This window comes from Dama dama, chromosome 15 (assembly GCF_033118175.1).
Source record: "Dama dama isolate Ldn47 chromosome 15, ASM3311817v1, whole genome shotgun sequence".
NCBI lineage: Eukaryota > Metazoa > Chordata > Mammalia > Artiodactyla > Cervidae > Dama > Dama dama.
Genome location: NC_083695.1, coordinates 89518569 through 89530204, shown reverse-complemented (window position 1 = coordinate 89530204; position 11636 = coordinate 89518569). Strand labels below are relative to the sequence as shown.

The window sequence follows — 11636 nt, the reverse complement described above, 5'->3', positions numbered from 1 at the left end:
GACCTCCGGGACGAAAGCTTCCGGAGGTCCCTCCCTCGCTCACCCGGAGTCCCAGCAGGTTGGGCGGAGGCGCGCTGAGCCCGCGGCTCTGTCCAGGCGGGCGCGCGCACCGGACGCACCGAGGCGCCCCCTCGCCGAGCCTGGAGGTCCGGGCAAAGCTCGGGGTAGTCTTGGGGACTTCTGCTAGCGCGCCCTGCACGTGGCGGGGGCCTGGGGCAGCCCAAGTGCCAATCCGCGCGCAACCTCCGGCCACTCTCTCCCCGCCCCGCCTCCGCGCCCCCCTCCCCAGTTTCACTTGGCTGCCTCGACCCTCCTACCGGCAGAGAGCGGCGGCCAAGCCACAGCCTAAAGCAAGCCCGAGCACTACCACCCCGGACCCCGCGCCGCCGGCCTCTGGGGCATGCTGGCATGGCAGGACGGCGGGGCCAAGGCGGCTCCCTCCCACCACAAGATCTCCTTCTCGGTTCTGGACATCTTGGACCCGCAGAAATTCACCCGCTCTGCGCTCCCAGCCGTGCGTCCGGCTCTCCGGGAAGCCAAGAAAAGTTTGGCAGAGGCCGAAGGAAGGAAGGACGCCAGCCGGGACCCGGTTCCGCAGCGAGAGGCGCCTGGTAAGGAATCGAGGCGGCCTCGGGCCCCGGAAAACCCCAGCTTAGATGCTGCGGTGGGAAGGTGGGAGGGACGGCCCGGGATCGGGTGAGCAGACCTTGGCGGCGTCCTCCCCAAAGGGGAGAAGGCGCACAGGAAGAGGACTGAAAAAAGTGGAGGAGCAGTGAAAGTGTTAGGCACTCAGTCGTGTCCGACTCTCTGCGACCCCATGGACTGTAGCCCACCAGGCTCCTCTGTTCATGGGATTCTCCGGGCAAGAATACTGGAGTGGGTTGCCATTCCCTTCTCCAGGAGATCTTTCCGACCCAGGGATCGAACCTGGGTCTCCCCCAATGCGGGCAGATTCTCTACGATCTGAGCCACCAGGGAAGCCGCAGGAAGAGGCACATAGGGGGACACCCCTCGCTCCCCGCAGCATCCCAGGTCAGAGATTTGCCACCGAAGCTTATCCCTGCTCACCTGCCAAGTGAGTAAGCACCTCAGCTCTGATTGACCGGCAGTGGAAACTAATACTTACCCAGCACCCAGTTTAGCCAGGTTTGTTCACTTATTGAGCATTTAATACTCCCACCATGTGCCAGGACCTGGGCTAGAGACTGGGATACAAGTCAGGGAAAACTTCAAAACCTGTGAGGTAGACAGGGTCATTAAGGAGGTCGACAGCATCATACCTCCATTTTCTGGGTGAGGGAGCTGAGACTGATGAATGAAGTGTCTGAAGTCTTTGCAGGCAGTGAGGTCCGGTGGCACACACAGGGGGCCCTTCCAGCCCTCCAGAGACAACAGCAAAGAATCCCCTGCCCACACGCTCAGTCTCCCCAGACCCAATGGTTGACTGGACTGGGGTCCAGGTGGCTTGGGGTGATGGGAGACTCTTTTGTCCTTTCTCTCCAAACCCTGTTTGACTTAACTCCTAACTCTGGTGGACACCTGATGAGGAGTCCAGGAAAGTTTGTGTCTGAAATGAAAGACCAAGGACAGCAGGACCAGAGCTGGGTGAGGCCTGGGCACGAGGTTCCCTTGGAGGGACGCCAAAGTTCAGGGGCGCAGCGCAGGGAGAGGCTTGAAGTCTGGCAGTCTCCCCCCTGCCCACCACTGCTTTTCCTCCCCCAAGTTTAGCGGTGATGGTCTGGGGCTCTGGGCGCCTCTGGCGGCCTCGCTTGCGCCTGGGCGGCAGGCCGGGTAATTGTTCCCATCGCCCCTCGCAGGGGCCGCTCTCCCCTTGCCCCACCTCTCTGATCGATATTCTATTACTGGAGCCTGCATATCTCCTGCCCGCAGCTTGCAGGTACCGACTTCAAACCCCCTTTCCCTGTCTGATCCTAATATTGTTCGATTAAAACTTACCTTTAATAGATGACATCTATCGATCCGGCCCCGCACAAATCTGAAACTCTATTAACACGGCAGCAGAGAGAAGATGGGAAAGAGGGAATTTCACTTTAAAAGGGAGGAGAGGGGCGCTTAATAACTTCTTTTTTTAATTGCTAGGGGGTTCCAGACCCAAACAGGCTTCTAGGGACAGGGGGAGAGAGCCCTAAACGCACTTGACATCTCGATGTCTTAATGTGTAATACAACGCTCTTATAAGGTTGTCCAATGAGCTCGTTATTTTTTCTTAATGCAGGGTGTCATCCATTGATTCCAAATACACTTCTTGGACACCTACTAGGTTGTAGATGAGTAAAGACAAGAGGCACCGCAACCCTAACTCCCACCTCCTGGGAAGAGCTGGGCACTCTGCATGGGGTGCCGTGGGGTGGTGGCAGGGAACGCAATCTCGGAGAGGGGCAGGGCAGGGCTCTGAGTTGGGGAGATTGCCGCCTACTCTGGGGAGGACGAGAAGCAGGTCCGGGGACCAGGACGGGCTGTGTGGTTCCCGGCTTCTGATCACCGTCCCTTTCTTCTCCAGATGCTGCGGGCCGCGGCGCCGGCTTGGCGTCCCCTCTGGAAGGGTCGGAGGCGGAGGAGGCGGAAGAGGAGGACGAGGATGTGGAGGACGCGCGGCGGCGGCGCGGGGAACCGGCTGCGCACCTGCAGGCGGGCCTGACCCTCTCCCCCGAGGCGCGGGCCGCGGCGTCGGCGGCAGGGGAGAGCGGCGCGGGCGGCCTCGCGGGCTCTCCCGGCTCCCCGCGGCCCAGGCGCCGGCGCGCGGAGCCCAGCGGCTCCAAGCCGCGGCGCGCGCGCACCGCCTTCACCTACGAGCAGCTAGTGGCTCTGGAGAACAAGTTCCGGGCCACGCGCTACCTGTCCGTGTGCGAGCGCCTGAACCTCGCGCTCTCGCTCAGCCTCACTGAGACGCAGGTCAAAATTTGGTTCCAGAACCGCAGGACCAAGTGGAAGAAGCAGAACCCCGGCGCCGAAGGTGCGGCGCAGGCGGGAGGTGGCGCGCCCCAGCCCGGGGCTGCGGCGGCGAGCGGCGGCGGCGGCGCAGGGGGCAGCCCAGGTCCGCCGGGCCCGGGCGCGCATCCTTTCCAGACTTTCCCCTCCTACTCGGCGGCCAACGTCCTTTTCCCGGCCGCCGCCTCCTTCCCGCTGACGGCCACCGGGGGCTCCTTCGCGCCCTTCCTCGGGCCCTCCTATCTGACCCCTTTCTACGCCCCGCATCTATGAACCCCCGAGCCCCTTGGACCCCTCTTCGTCTGGACTCACGAGTGATTGGCGTGGACTTGTGGTCCCCACCCTACCAAGGGGCGCCGATGCGCAGGGACCGCCCCCTCCTGGTGCGCTGGTGTCTGTGCGCCCCTTCCCTGCAGGCTGCCTGGAGGCGCCGCCAGAGGGCAGGGAAAGGCCGCCTGCGGCTCCCAGGTGCGCGCCTTCCCGCCGCGCGGAACCCCGGGATCCACACGGTCCACTAAAGGGAATCAAGGACCTGCCACGTTTCAGAGTATCCGGAGACGGAAGCCGTCCTTAAAGCTCCCCGTGACTGGACCTGCTGTTCCCCGTGGGTCAGGCTTCGTTCAGTTCAAGGGCTCTTTCTGAGGGTCTGGGTGTTCGGAGGCGCGCGGCTGGCCCCGCGGCGGGCCTGGAGTCCGGAGAGAGCCAAGACCCGCCTTCCAGCGGCTCCCGAGGATGGAATCCGCAAGGATTTTGGCTCCCTCAGAGTCAAATTGTTTTTGTTTCCCTTTTCGGAGCCGATTGTTTCCCATTTCATACTTGGTTACTGGCCCCAATCCAGCGGTTCCTTCCAAACACTGCACAAAGTTGGAGAGAATTGAGTCTGTGAGCGCACACTGCCGCCTTGAGATGGACCAATTTTTAAAGGCGTAACGCTCTATGTTTTTACATCTTTCATTTAAGATTAGGACTTGAGAGCAACTCTTATTCCAGACAGTCGCTCCACGGGCTATTGCTGAGAAAATGGGTACCTAAGTTTTCGGAGAAGACCAGAAGTTCGTGCTGGGAAATTCAGGGGTTTACAGCTCGACTTTAGGTAGAGCGCAGTTCCCCACTACCGCAAGTTTTGAGAACAGCTTTCACAAACCATGGCTATGGCCCCAAAGGCATAACAATAACAAAGGGACCAGTGGCACAACTGAAATCTTGAGGACTATACATGGGACTGCCCGTTATGATTTGCAGTGTTTGATATTGTAAAACTTCAGTCTTGGCTAATATGTCTGTTCCCAGCAAGCCCTAAGCTCTCAATAGTGATCAAGGAGAGTTCTCTCCTTCAGCATACACCGCAGTTATGAACTAGACTATATTTTTAAAAACAGACTCAACATTTTTAGAGCTTCATCTAAGATACTGACTTGAAAGATATTCAGTTCCACACACACTCTCCGTGGTGGCATGGTAAACAAGCAAAAGGTTGTTAAGAGCAGTAAAAGAAATAATTATTGGGCATATCACGGACGCAAAAGGCATACATGTGATGGATTCAACTGCAGGAACTTAATATATGGACATGCATTCTAACTGCTGCTTTTATTATCTCTCTTAAGAATTAGTCCTGTAAAATTCTCCTGCTGGCTTTATCTGGAATACTCTTCTTCAGTTTTTTATGTAATATAATTTGTAGCCCATATTTCCAAAACCCAGACCTCCCTGACTAGGTCATGTATCTTTCACTCTCATCTTTATTGGATGACTCGAGGCTGGGCAGTATCTATATGGATACCATATTCCTTGCTATTTCTTGGTAGCCTATGTCATTAATAAAGATCAATGGCTTCTTAGAAAATAAAAGCACATTATTTGGTTTTAGGAACACAGGCTATTACAACCTTGAGATATCTACTTCTGTTCTTATCAAGAATGAGAAAATATACCCCCCTTCTTCCAAATTAAATGAAGATTTCACATTCATGTGAATCTCAGCAGATTTGATTGTATGTATTATTTAATTATAATTTATTAATTAGACTCTTTCCCTCCTATGCTGAAGAAGAAATGTGTCCCCAAACAATGTATTAAACTTTCTGAAAGATAAGGGTCCCAGATGATATTAAAAATGCAGTTACTGTAATAGAGAATATTATTTTATTAACTTTACTTGTTGATAAACACTCCCTCAGTAACTATTCGTGGGTTTCTCAAGAGCAACATTCCATGTATCAGGAGCAGGCATGCACAGAAGTAGGATCTGTAACAAAGAAACTGAATTTCTGTAAGACCTGGGAAACATTACTTTCCTCTCAGGTAGGGGAAGATTCCAGTTGAAGAGAGGGACTGGGGAGGGAGGGGGGAGGCTTGTCTGTTTGTGGGCCAGGAGCGCTGTGTTTCCTTACCTTTCATGTTTCTACGCATTTTAACAGAGTAATGCTTGAAGTGTGTGACTTTGGACATCTGCTGCTTTAAAAGGGCCAGTGAGTTCCCAACCAAATCCTTAAACTCAATCTATTGATGTGTTTGTCTAATAAATTTTGTTTGTAATAATTTCTTTCTAATTATTTCTTGTTGTTTATTAGCAAAGCTTTTTAATAATTCTATAACTATCAGAGGTTGTATATCTTCCCATCCTCACCCCTCACCATCTGGCATTCACCAGTAGAGAGTATTTCTACCCTAACATGACTTTTTCTTAAGCCATCCTTTTCAGATTCTTGGTAGATACATACATAGTGGCTCCATGTGTAGGCAGTATACACAAACACACATTTAAGGCCATTTTCGTAGTGATAACAAAGTATCTTTACAGAATATTTATTAGTGGCTGCAAATTAAATTAATACCAGATTTCTAGGACATCAGCTTCCTCGCCTGCTTTACAACTTCTGAATAACCCATAAAGAGTCTGGGAGATAACTTTTCAGACTTGGGCCATCCACTGGTCATAAATTTCTGATGTTAAAAATGACCATTTAAAAATGATCTTATTTACAAATCAGAAAGATACCCACAGACATAGAAAATAAATATGGTTGCTAAAGGGGGAGGGATAAATTAGGAGTTTGAGATTAGCGTATACAAACTACTCTATATAAAAAAACATAAACAACAAGCACAGGGAACCATATGCAAAATCCCATAATAAACTGTTATGGAAAAGAATATGAAAAAAGTATATATCCCTCGATACAGCTGAATCACTTTGCTGTACACGAGAATCTAACACAACGTTATAAATCAACTATACCGTTCCAAGTTCCCGCGTGAAACCATGTAGCCAGGGAGTGTTATTTAAAGGAGTGACTAGAGAGCACATCTTCCACCGAGAGACCCCCATCCATTTTATAGGCACAGCTCAGCTTAGTGTATATGCTGAAGAAGCTGAAGTTGAACGGTTCTATGAAGACCTACAAGACCTTCTAGAACTAATACCCCAAAAAAGATGTCCTTTTCACTATAAGGGACTGGAATGCAAAAGTAGGAAGTCAAGAAATATCTGGAGTAAGAGGCAAATTTGGCCTTGGAGTACAGAATGAAGCAGGGCAAAGGCTAATAGAGTTCTGCCAAGAGAACACACTGGTCATAGCAAACACCCTCTTCCAACATCACAAGAGAAGACTACACATGTACATCACCAGATGGTCAACATCGAAATCAGATTGATTATATTCTTTGCAGCCAAAGATGGAGAAGCTCTATACAGTCAGCAAAAACAGGACCAGGAGCGGACTGTGGCTCAGATCGTGAACTCCTCATTGCTCCATATTCAGACTTAAATCGAAGAAAGTAGGGAAAACCACCAGACCATTCAGGTATAACCTAAACCAAATCCCTTATGACTATACAGTGGAAGTGAGAAATAGATTCAAAGGATTTGATCTGATAAAGTGTATGAAGAGCTATGGACAGAGGTTCATGATATTGTACAGGAGGCAGGGATCAAGACCATCCCCAAGAAAAAGAAATGCAAAAAGGCAAAGTGGTTGTCTGAGGGGGTATTTGTAAGAAGAAGGGGGTATTTGTAAAAGAAGAGAAGTGAAAGGCGAAGGAGAAAAGGAAAGATTTGAATACAGAGTTCCAAAGAATAGCAAGGAGAGATAAGAAAGCCTTTCTCAGTGACGAATGCAAAGAAATAGAGGAAAACAACAGAATGGGAAAGACTAGAGATCTCTTCAACAAAATTAGAGATACCAAGGGAACATTTCATGCAAAGATGGGCTCAATAAAGGACATAAGTGGTAGGGACCTAACAGAAGCAGAAGATATTAAGAAGAGGTGGCAAGAATACACAGAGGAACTGTACAAAAAAAGATCTTCACGACCCAGATAATCAAGATGGTGTGATCACTCACCTAGAGCCAGACTTCCTGGAATGGGAAGTCAAGTGGGCCTTAGGAAGCATCACTACAAACAAAGCTAGTGGAGGTGATGGAATTCCAGTTGAGCTATTTCAAATCCTGAAAGATGATGCTGTGAAAGTGCTGCACCCAATATGCCAGCAAATTTGGAAAGCTCAGCAGTGGCCACAGGACTGGAAAAGGTCAGTTTTCATTCCAATCCCAAAGAAAGGCAATGCCACAGAACGCTCAGACTACTGCACAATTGCACTCATCTCACACACTAGCAAAGTGATGCTTAAAATTCTCCAAGCCCTGCTTCAACAGTACGTGAACCGTGAACTTCCAGATGCTCAAGCTGGATTTAGAAAAGGCAGAGGAACCAGAGATCAAATTGGATCATCGAAAAAGCAAGAGAGCTCCAGAAAAGCATCTACTTTTGCTTTATTGACTATGTCAAAGCCTTTGACTGTGTGGATCACAACAAACTGTGGAAAATTCTGAAAGAGATGGGAATACCAGACCACCTGACCTGCCTCCTGAGAAATCTGTATGCAGGTCAGGAAGCAACAGTTAGAACTGGACATGGAACAACAGACTGGTTCCAAATTGGGAAAGGAGTACGTCAAGGCTGTATATTGTCACCCTACTTATTTAACTTATATGCAGAGTATATCATGAGAAATGCTGGACTGGAGGAAGCACAAGCTGGAATCAAGATTGCCAGGAGAAATATTAATAACCTCAGATGGGCAGATGACACCACCCTTATGGCAGAAAGTGAAGAAGAACTAAAGAGCCTCTTGATGAAAGTGAAAGAGGAGAGTGAAAAAGTTGGCTTAAAACTCAACATTCAGAAAACTAAGATCATGGCATCTGGCCCCATCATTTCATGGCAAATAGGGAAACAATGCAAACAGTGACAGACGATTTTTTTGGGCTCCAAAATCACTGCAGATGGTGATTGCAGCCATGAAATTAAAAGACACTGCCTCCTTGGAAGGAAAGTTATGACCAACCTAGACAGAATATTAAAAAGCAGAGACATTACTTTCCGACAAAAGTCCATCTAGTCAAGGCTATGGTTTCTCCAGTGGTCATGTATGTATGTGAGAGTTGGACTATAAAGAAAGCTGAACACCGAAGAATTGATGTTTTTGAACTGTGGTGTTGGAGAAGATTCTTGAGAATCCCTTGGACTGCAAGGAGATCCAACCAGTCCATCCTAAAGGAGATCAGTCCTGGGTGTTCGTTGGAAGGACTGATGCTGAAGCTGAAACTCGAATGCTTTGGCCACCTGATGCAAAGAACTGACTCATTGAAAAGACCCTGATGCTGGGAAAGGCTGAAGGTGGGAGGAGAAGGGGACGATAGAGGATGAGATGGCTGGATGGCATCACTGACTCAGTGGACATGAGTTTGAGCAAGCTTTGGGAGTTGATGGACAGGGAGGCCTGGTGTGCTGCAGCCCATGGGGTTGCAAAGACTTGGACAGGACTGAGCGACTGAACTGAACTGAGCAGCTTAATGTATTTGTCTTTTTAGAACTAACTCTTAAGAGCTTATTTAACAGGCTGTTAGAATTCTGAGCTAGCTAACATAGAAATAATCAATACATTTAGAAACCTAATTCCATCTTATGGTCAGTTGAAGGAAAGCATCTAAGAGTTTAAGAGGAGGTGGGAAAACACAGATCCACGGAAAGAAAAACAGGGAAAGAGAAAAGGCCCCCTCCTCCCACCAGCAGAAGACAAACTCAGAAGGAGTTAGGTTATGGAGACAAAGGGGGAGACACCCGGTAGGGTTGCTCTGGCCACACCTAATGCCTCCTGGTTCCCTTGGGCTGTGCTTGTCAAGGACTGCAGGTAAGGCCTTGACCTTTGAGTGGCCGGGTTCAGAGCCACTGCCATCCTCAGTCGATATGTGAGCTCGGCAGGTACCCATGTCTCTGGGCCTCAGTTTCCTCACCATGTTGCCCAGCTCAGAAGACTAAAGAGAGGACGATGCAAGAGTTCATGTGGAAGGCGTTTGGTTCAGTGTCTGACACAGTGAGGTGGTTACCATCCCAGCTGAAGATGTGAAGGACATAAAAGGTGCACATTCCCCTCTTCTACAAACTTTTATTGCAGTATAATAAACACAGAAACCTGAATATATCAGATGTGTGTAGCTGGGTACATCTTCTCAAACAGAACACCTTTGTCATTAGTACCTAGATCAAGAATAGAATACTGTGAACACCCCAGAGCCCCCTTGGATCACCTTCTCATACCCCTCCCCAAAGGTGACCACTATCCTACTTCTAATAGCATGGATTAGTTGTACCTGTTTTTCCCTTTTAAATATGTGGAATGTACTATTTTGTATCTGTCTTTGTTCAGTATTTTTAATTTTTTTTCTTTGCTCAATATTATTTGTGAGTTCCATCCGTGTTGTGTACAACTGTAAATTATTTATTCCTATTTCTATTGGCATATTACTATACACTCTTGCTACAATTCATCCTTTACACTTTTTGTTTTTTTGGGCCTTGCTGTGTGGCATGTGGGATCTTAGATATGGGACCAGGTATCGAACCCATGCCCCCTGCATTGGGAATGTGGAATTTTAACCACTGGACTGTAAGCGGAGTCCCTAGCCAGTCTACTGTTGATAGGTAATCAAATGCTTTTTGGCCATTATGATTAAGCAGTCTTATACATATCTTTTGAGGCTTCCCAGGTGGCTCAATCGGTGAAGAATCTGCCTGCAACATGGGAGACCCGGGTTCAATCCCTGGGTCGGTAAGATTCCCCGGAGAAGGAAATGGCAACCCACTCCAGTATTCTTGCCTGGGAAATCCCATGGACAGAGGAGCCTGGTGGGCTATAGTCCATGGGCTCACAAAGGGTTGGACATGACTGACTAACTAACACTTCTTTCTTTCTTTTTTACATAGCTTTTGGTAAATACATCTTGGCATTTCCTTTGGGGATACAGCTAGGAATGAGGTCTAGCTTCAGGAAATACTGCCGATCCGTTTTCCAGTGGTTCTCACAATTCACATTCTCACCTGCAACTAATAAGAGTTTCAGGTATTTCACATCCTTCCATCATTCAGGATCAACCAATCACCTTTTTCGGTCCTGTGATTCCAGAAGGTGTGTAGTAGTATCACGTTTGTGCTTCATTTTCATTTGCTGATGGGTAATAATGTTGACTCTGTCTCCACATGCCTGTTGGCGATTTGGTATCTCTCTTGGTGACATGTCTAATCAGATCTTCTGCTCACTGGTTAACCGTCTTATTTACTGGTAAAACAAACTGAATCTTGGGGACTTCCCTAGCAGTCCAGTGGTTAGGACCTCACCTTCCAATGCAGAGGGTTCGAGTTTATTCCCTGGTTGGGGAGTTAAGATCCCACATGCATCATGGCCAAAAAACCAAAACATAAAACAGAAGCAGTATTGTAACTATTTCAATAAATACTTTTAAAATAGTGGTGGTTCAGAGTCTGAGTCGTGTCTGACTCTTTCGACCTCATGGACTGTAGCCTACCAGGCTCCTCTGTCCATGGGATTTCCCAGGCAAGAACACTAGAGTGGGTTGCCATTTCCTACTCTAGGGGATCTTCCCAGCCAAGGAGTCGAACCTGAGTTGCCTGCATTACAGGCAGATTCTTTGCCACTAGGCCACCAGGGAAGTCCTCTTTAAAAATGGTCCACATCAAAAATAAATAAATAAACAGACCAACTGAGGCTTAGAGAGGAGGTGACTTGACTCACTGAGGTTATGTGACTTGCTGAAGGTCACACAGCTAGTTAGAGAAAAGTAGAGACTGCATAACAGTTATTTAGCTATTAAGCAGGGCCTAGTAAAGTGAAGGTGATTCAAATTGTACATGGAGCCAAGCAAGTATATAAAATATTTGGTGAAAATTTTTTTTTTAATTATATGAGAGCTGTTTGGCATTTTGTATTTACAGGTCAAGAGTCCAGTTTTGACAGGGTTTCTATTCATTGTTCCTCCCTCCCTCCCTCGCCTCCTTCCTTCCTGCTGCTCCATGAACTGAACACCCATTCTGGGCCAACGGCTGTTCCGGATGACGGGAATTTATTCAGGCAAAGGAGATCCCCCACCCCGGGACAGTTAGAGTCAGCGTATTCCCTTTCCTACGACTAGAGTGGCTTTTGGAGTCAAAAGAGGAAGGTCCTTTACTTCCTCCTCTACCACTTACTAGACTTACCAGCTCTGCCATCTGGGGTTCATTTTCTGATTTTTTTCTTTTTTGACCACACCCTGAGGCTTCTGGGATCTTAGTTCCCCAGTTCAGTTCAGTTGCTCAGTCGTGTCCGACTCTTTGCATCCCCATGGACT

At 48.5% G+C, this 11636-nt stretch overlaps 1 protein-coding gene across 1 annotated transcript; it reads left to right on the top strand.

The window, feature by feature from the left end:
* The first annotated feature begins 400 nt into the window (after window positions 1-400).
* NKX1-2 (NK1 homeobox 2) lies at window positions 401-3222 on the top strand. Its single transcript, XM_061163186.1, has 2 exons — window positions 401-611; window positions 2522-3222. Exons 1-2 carry the CDS (start codon window positions 401-403, stop codon window positions 3220-3222), a joined length of 912 nt encoding a protein of 303 aa, XP_061019169.1.
* Window positions 3223-11636: the final 8414 nt, after the last annotated feature.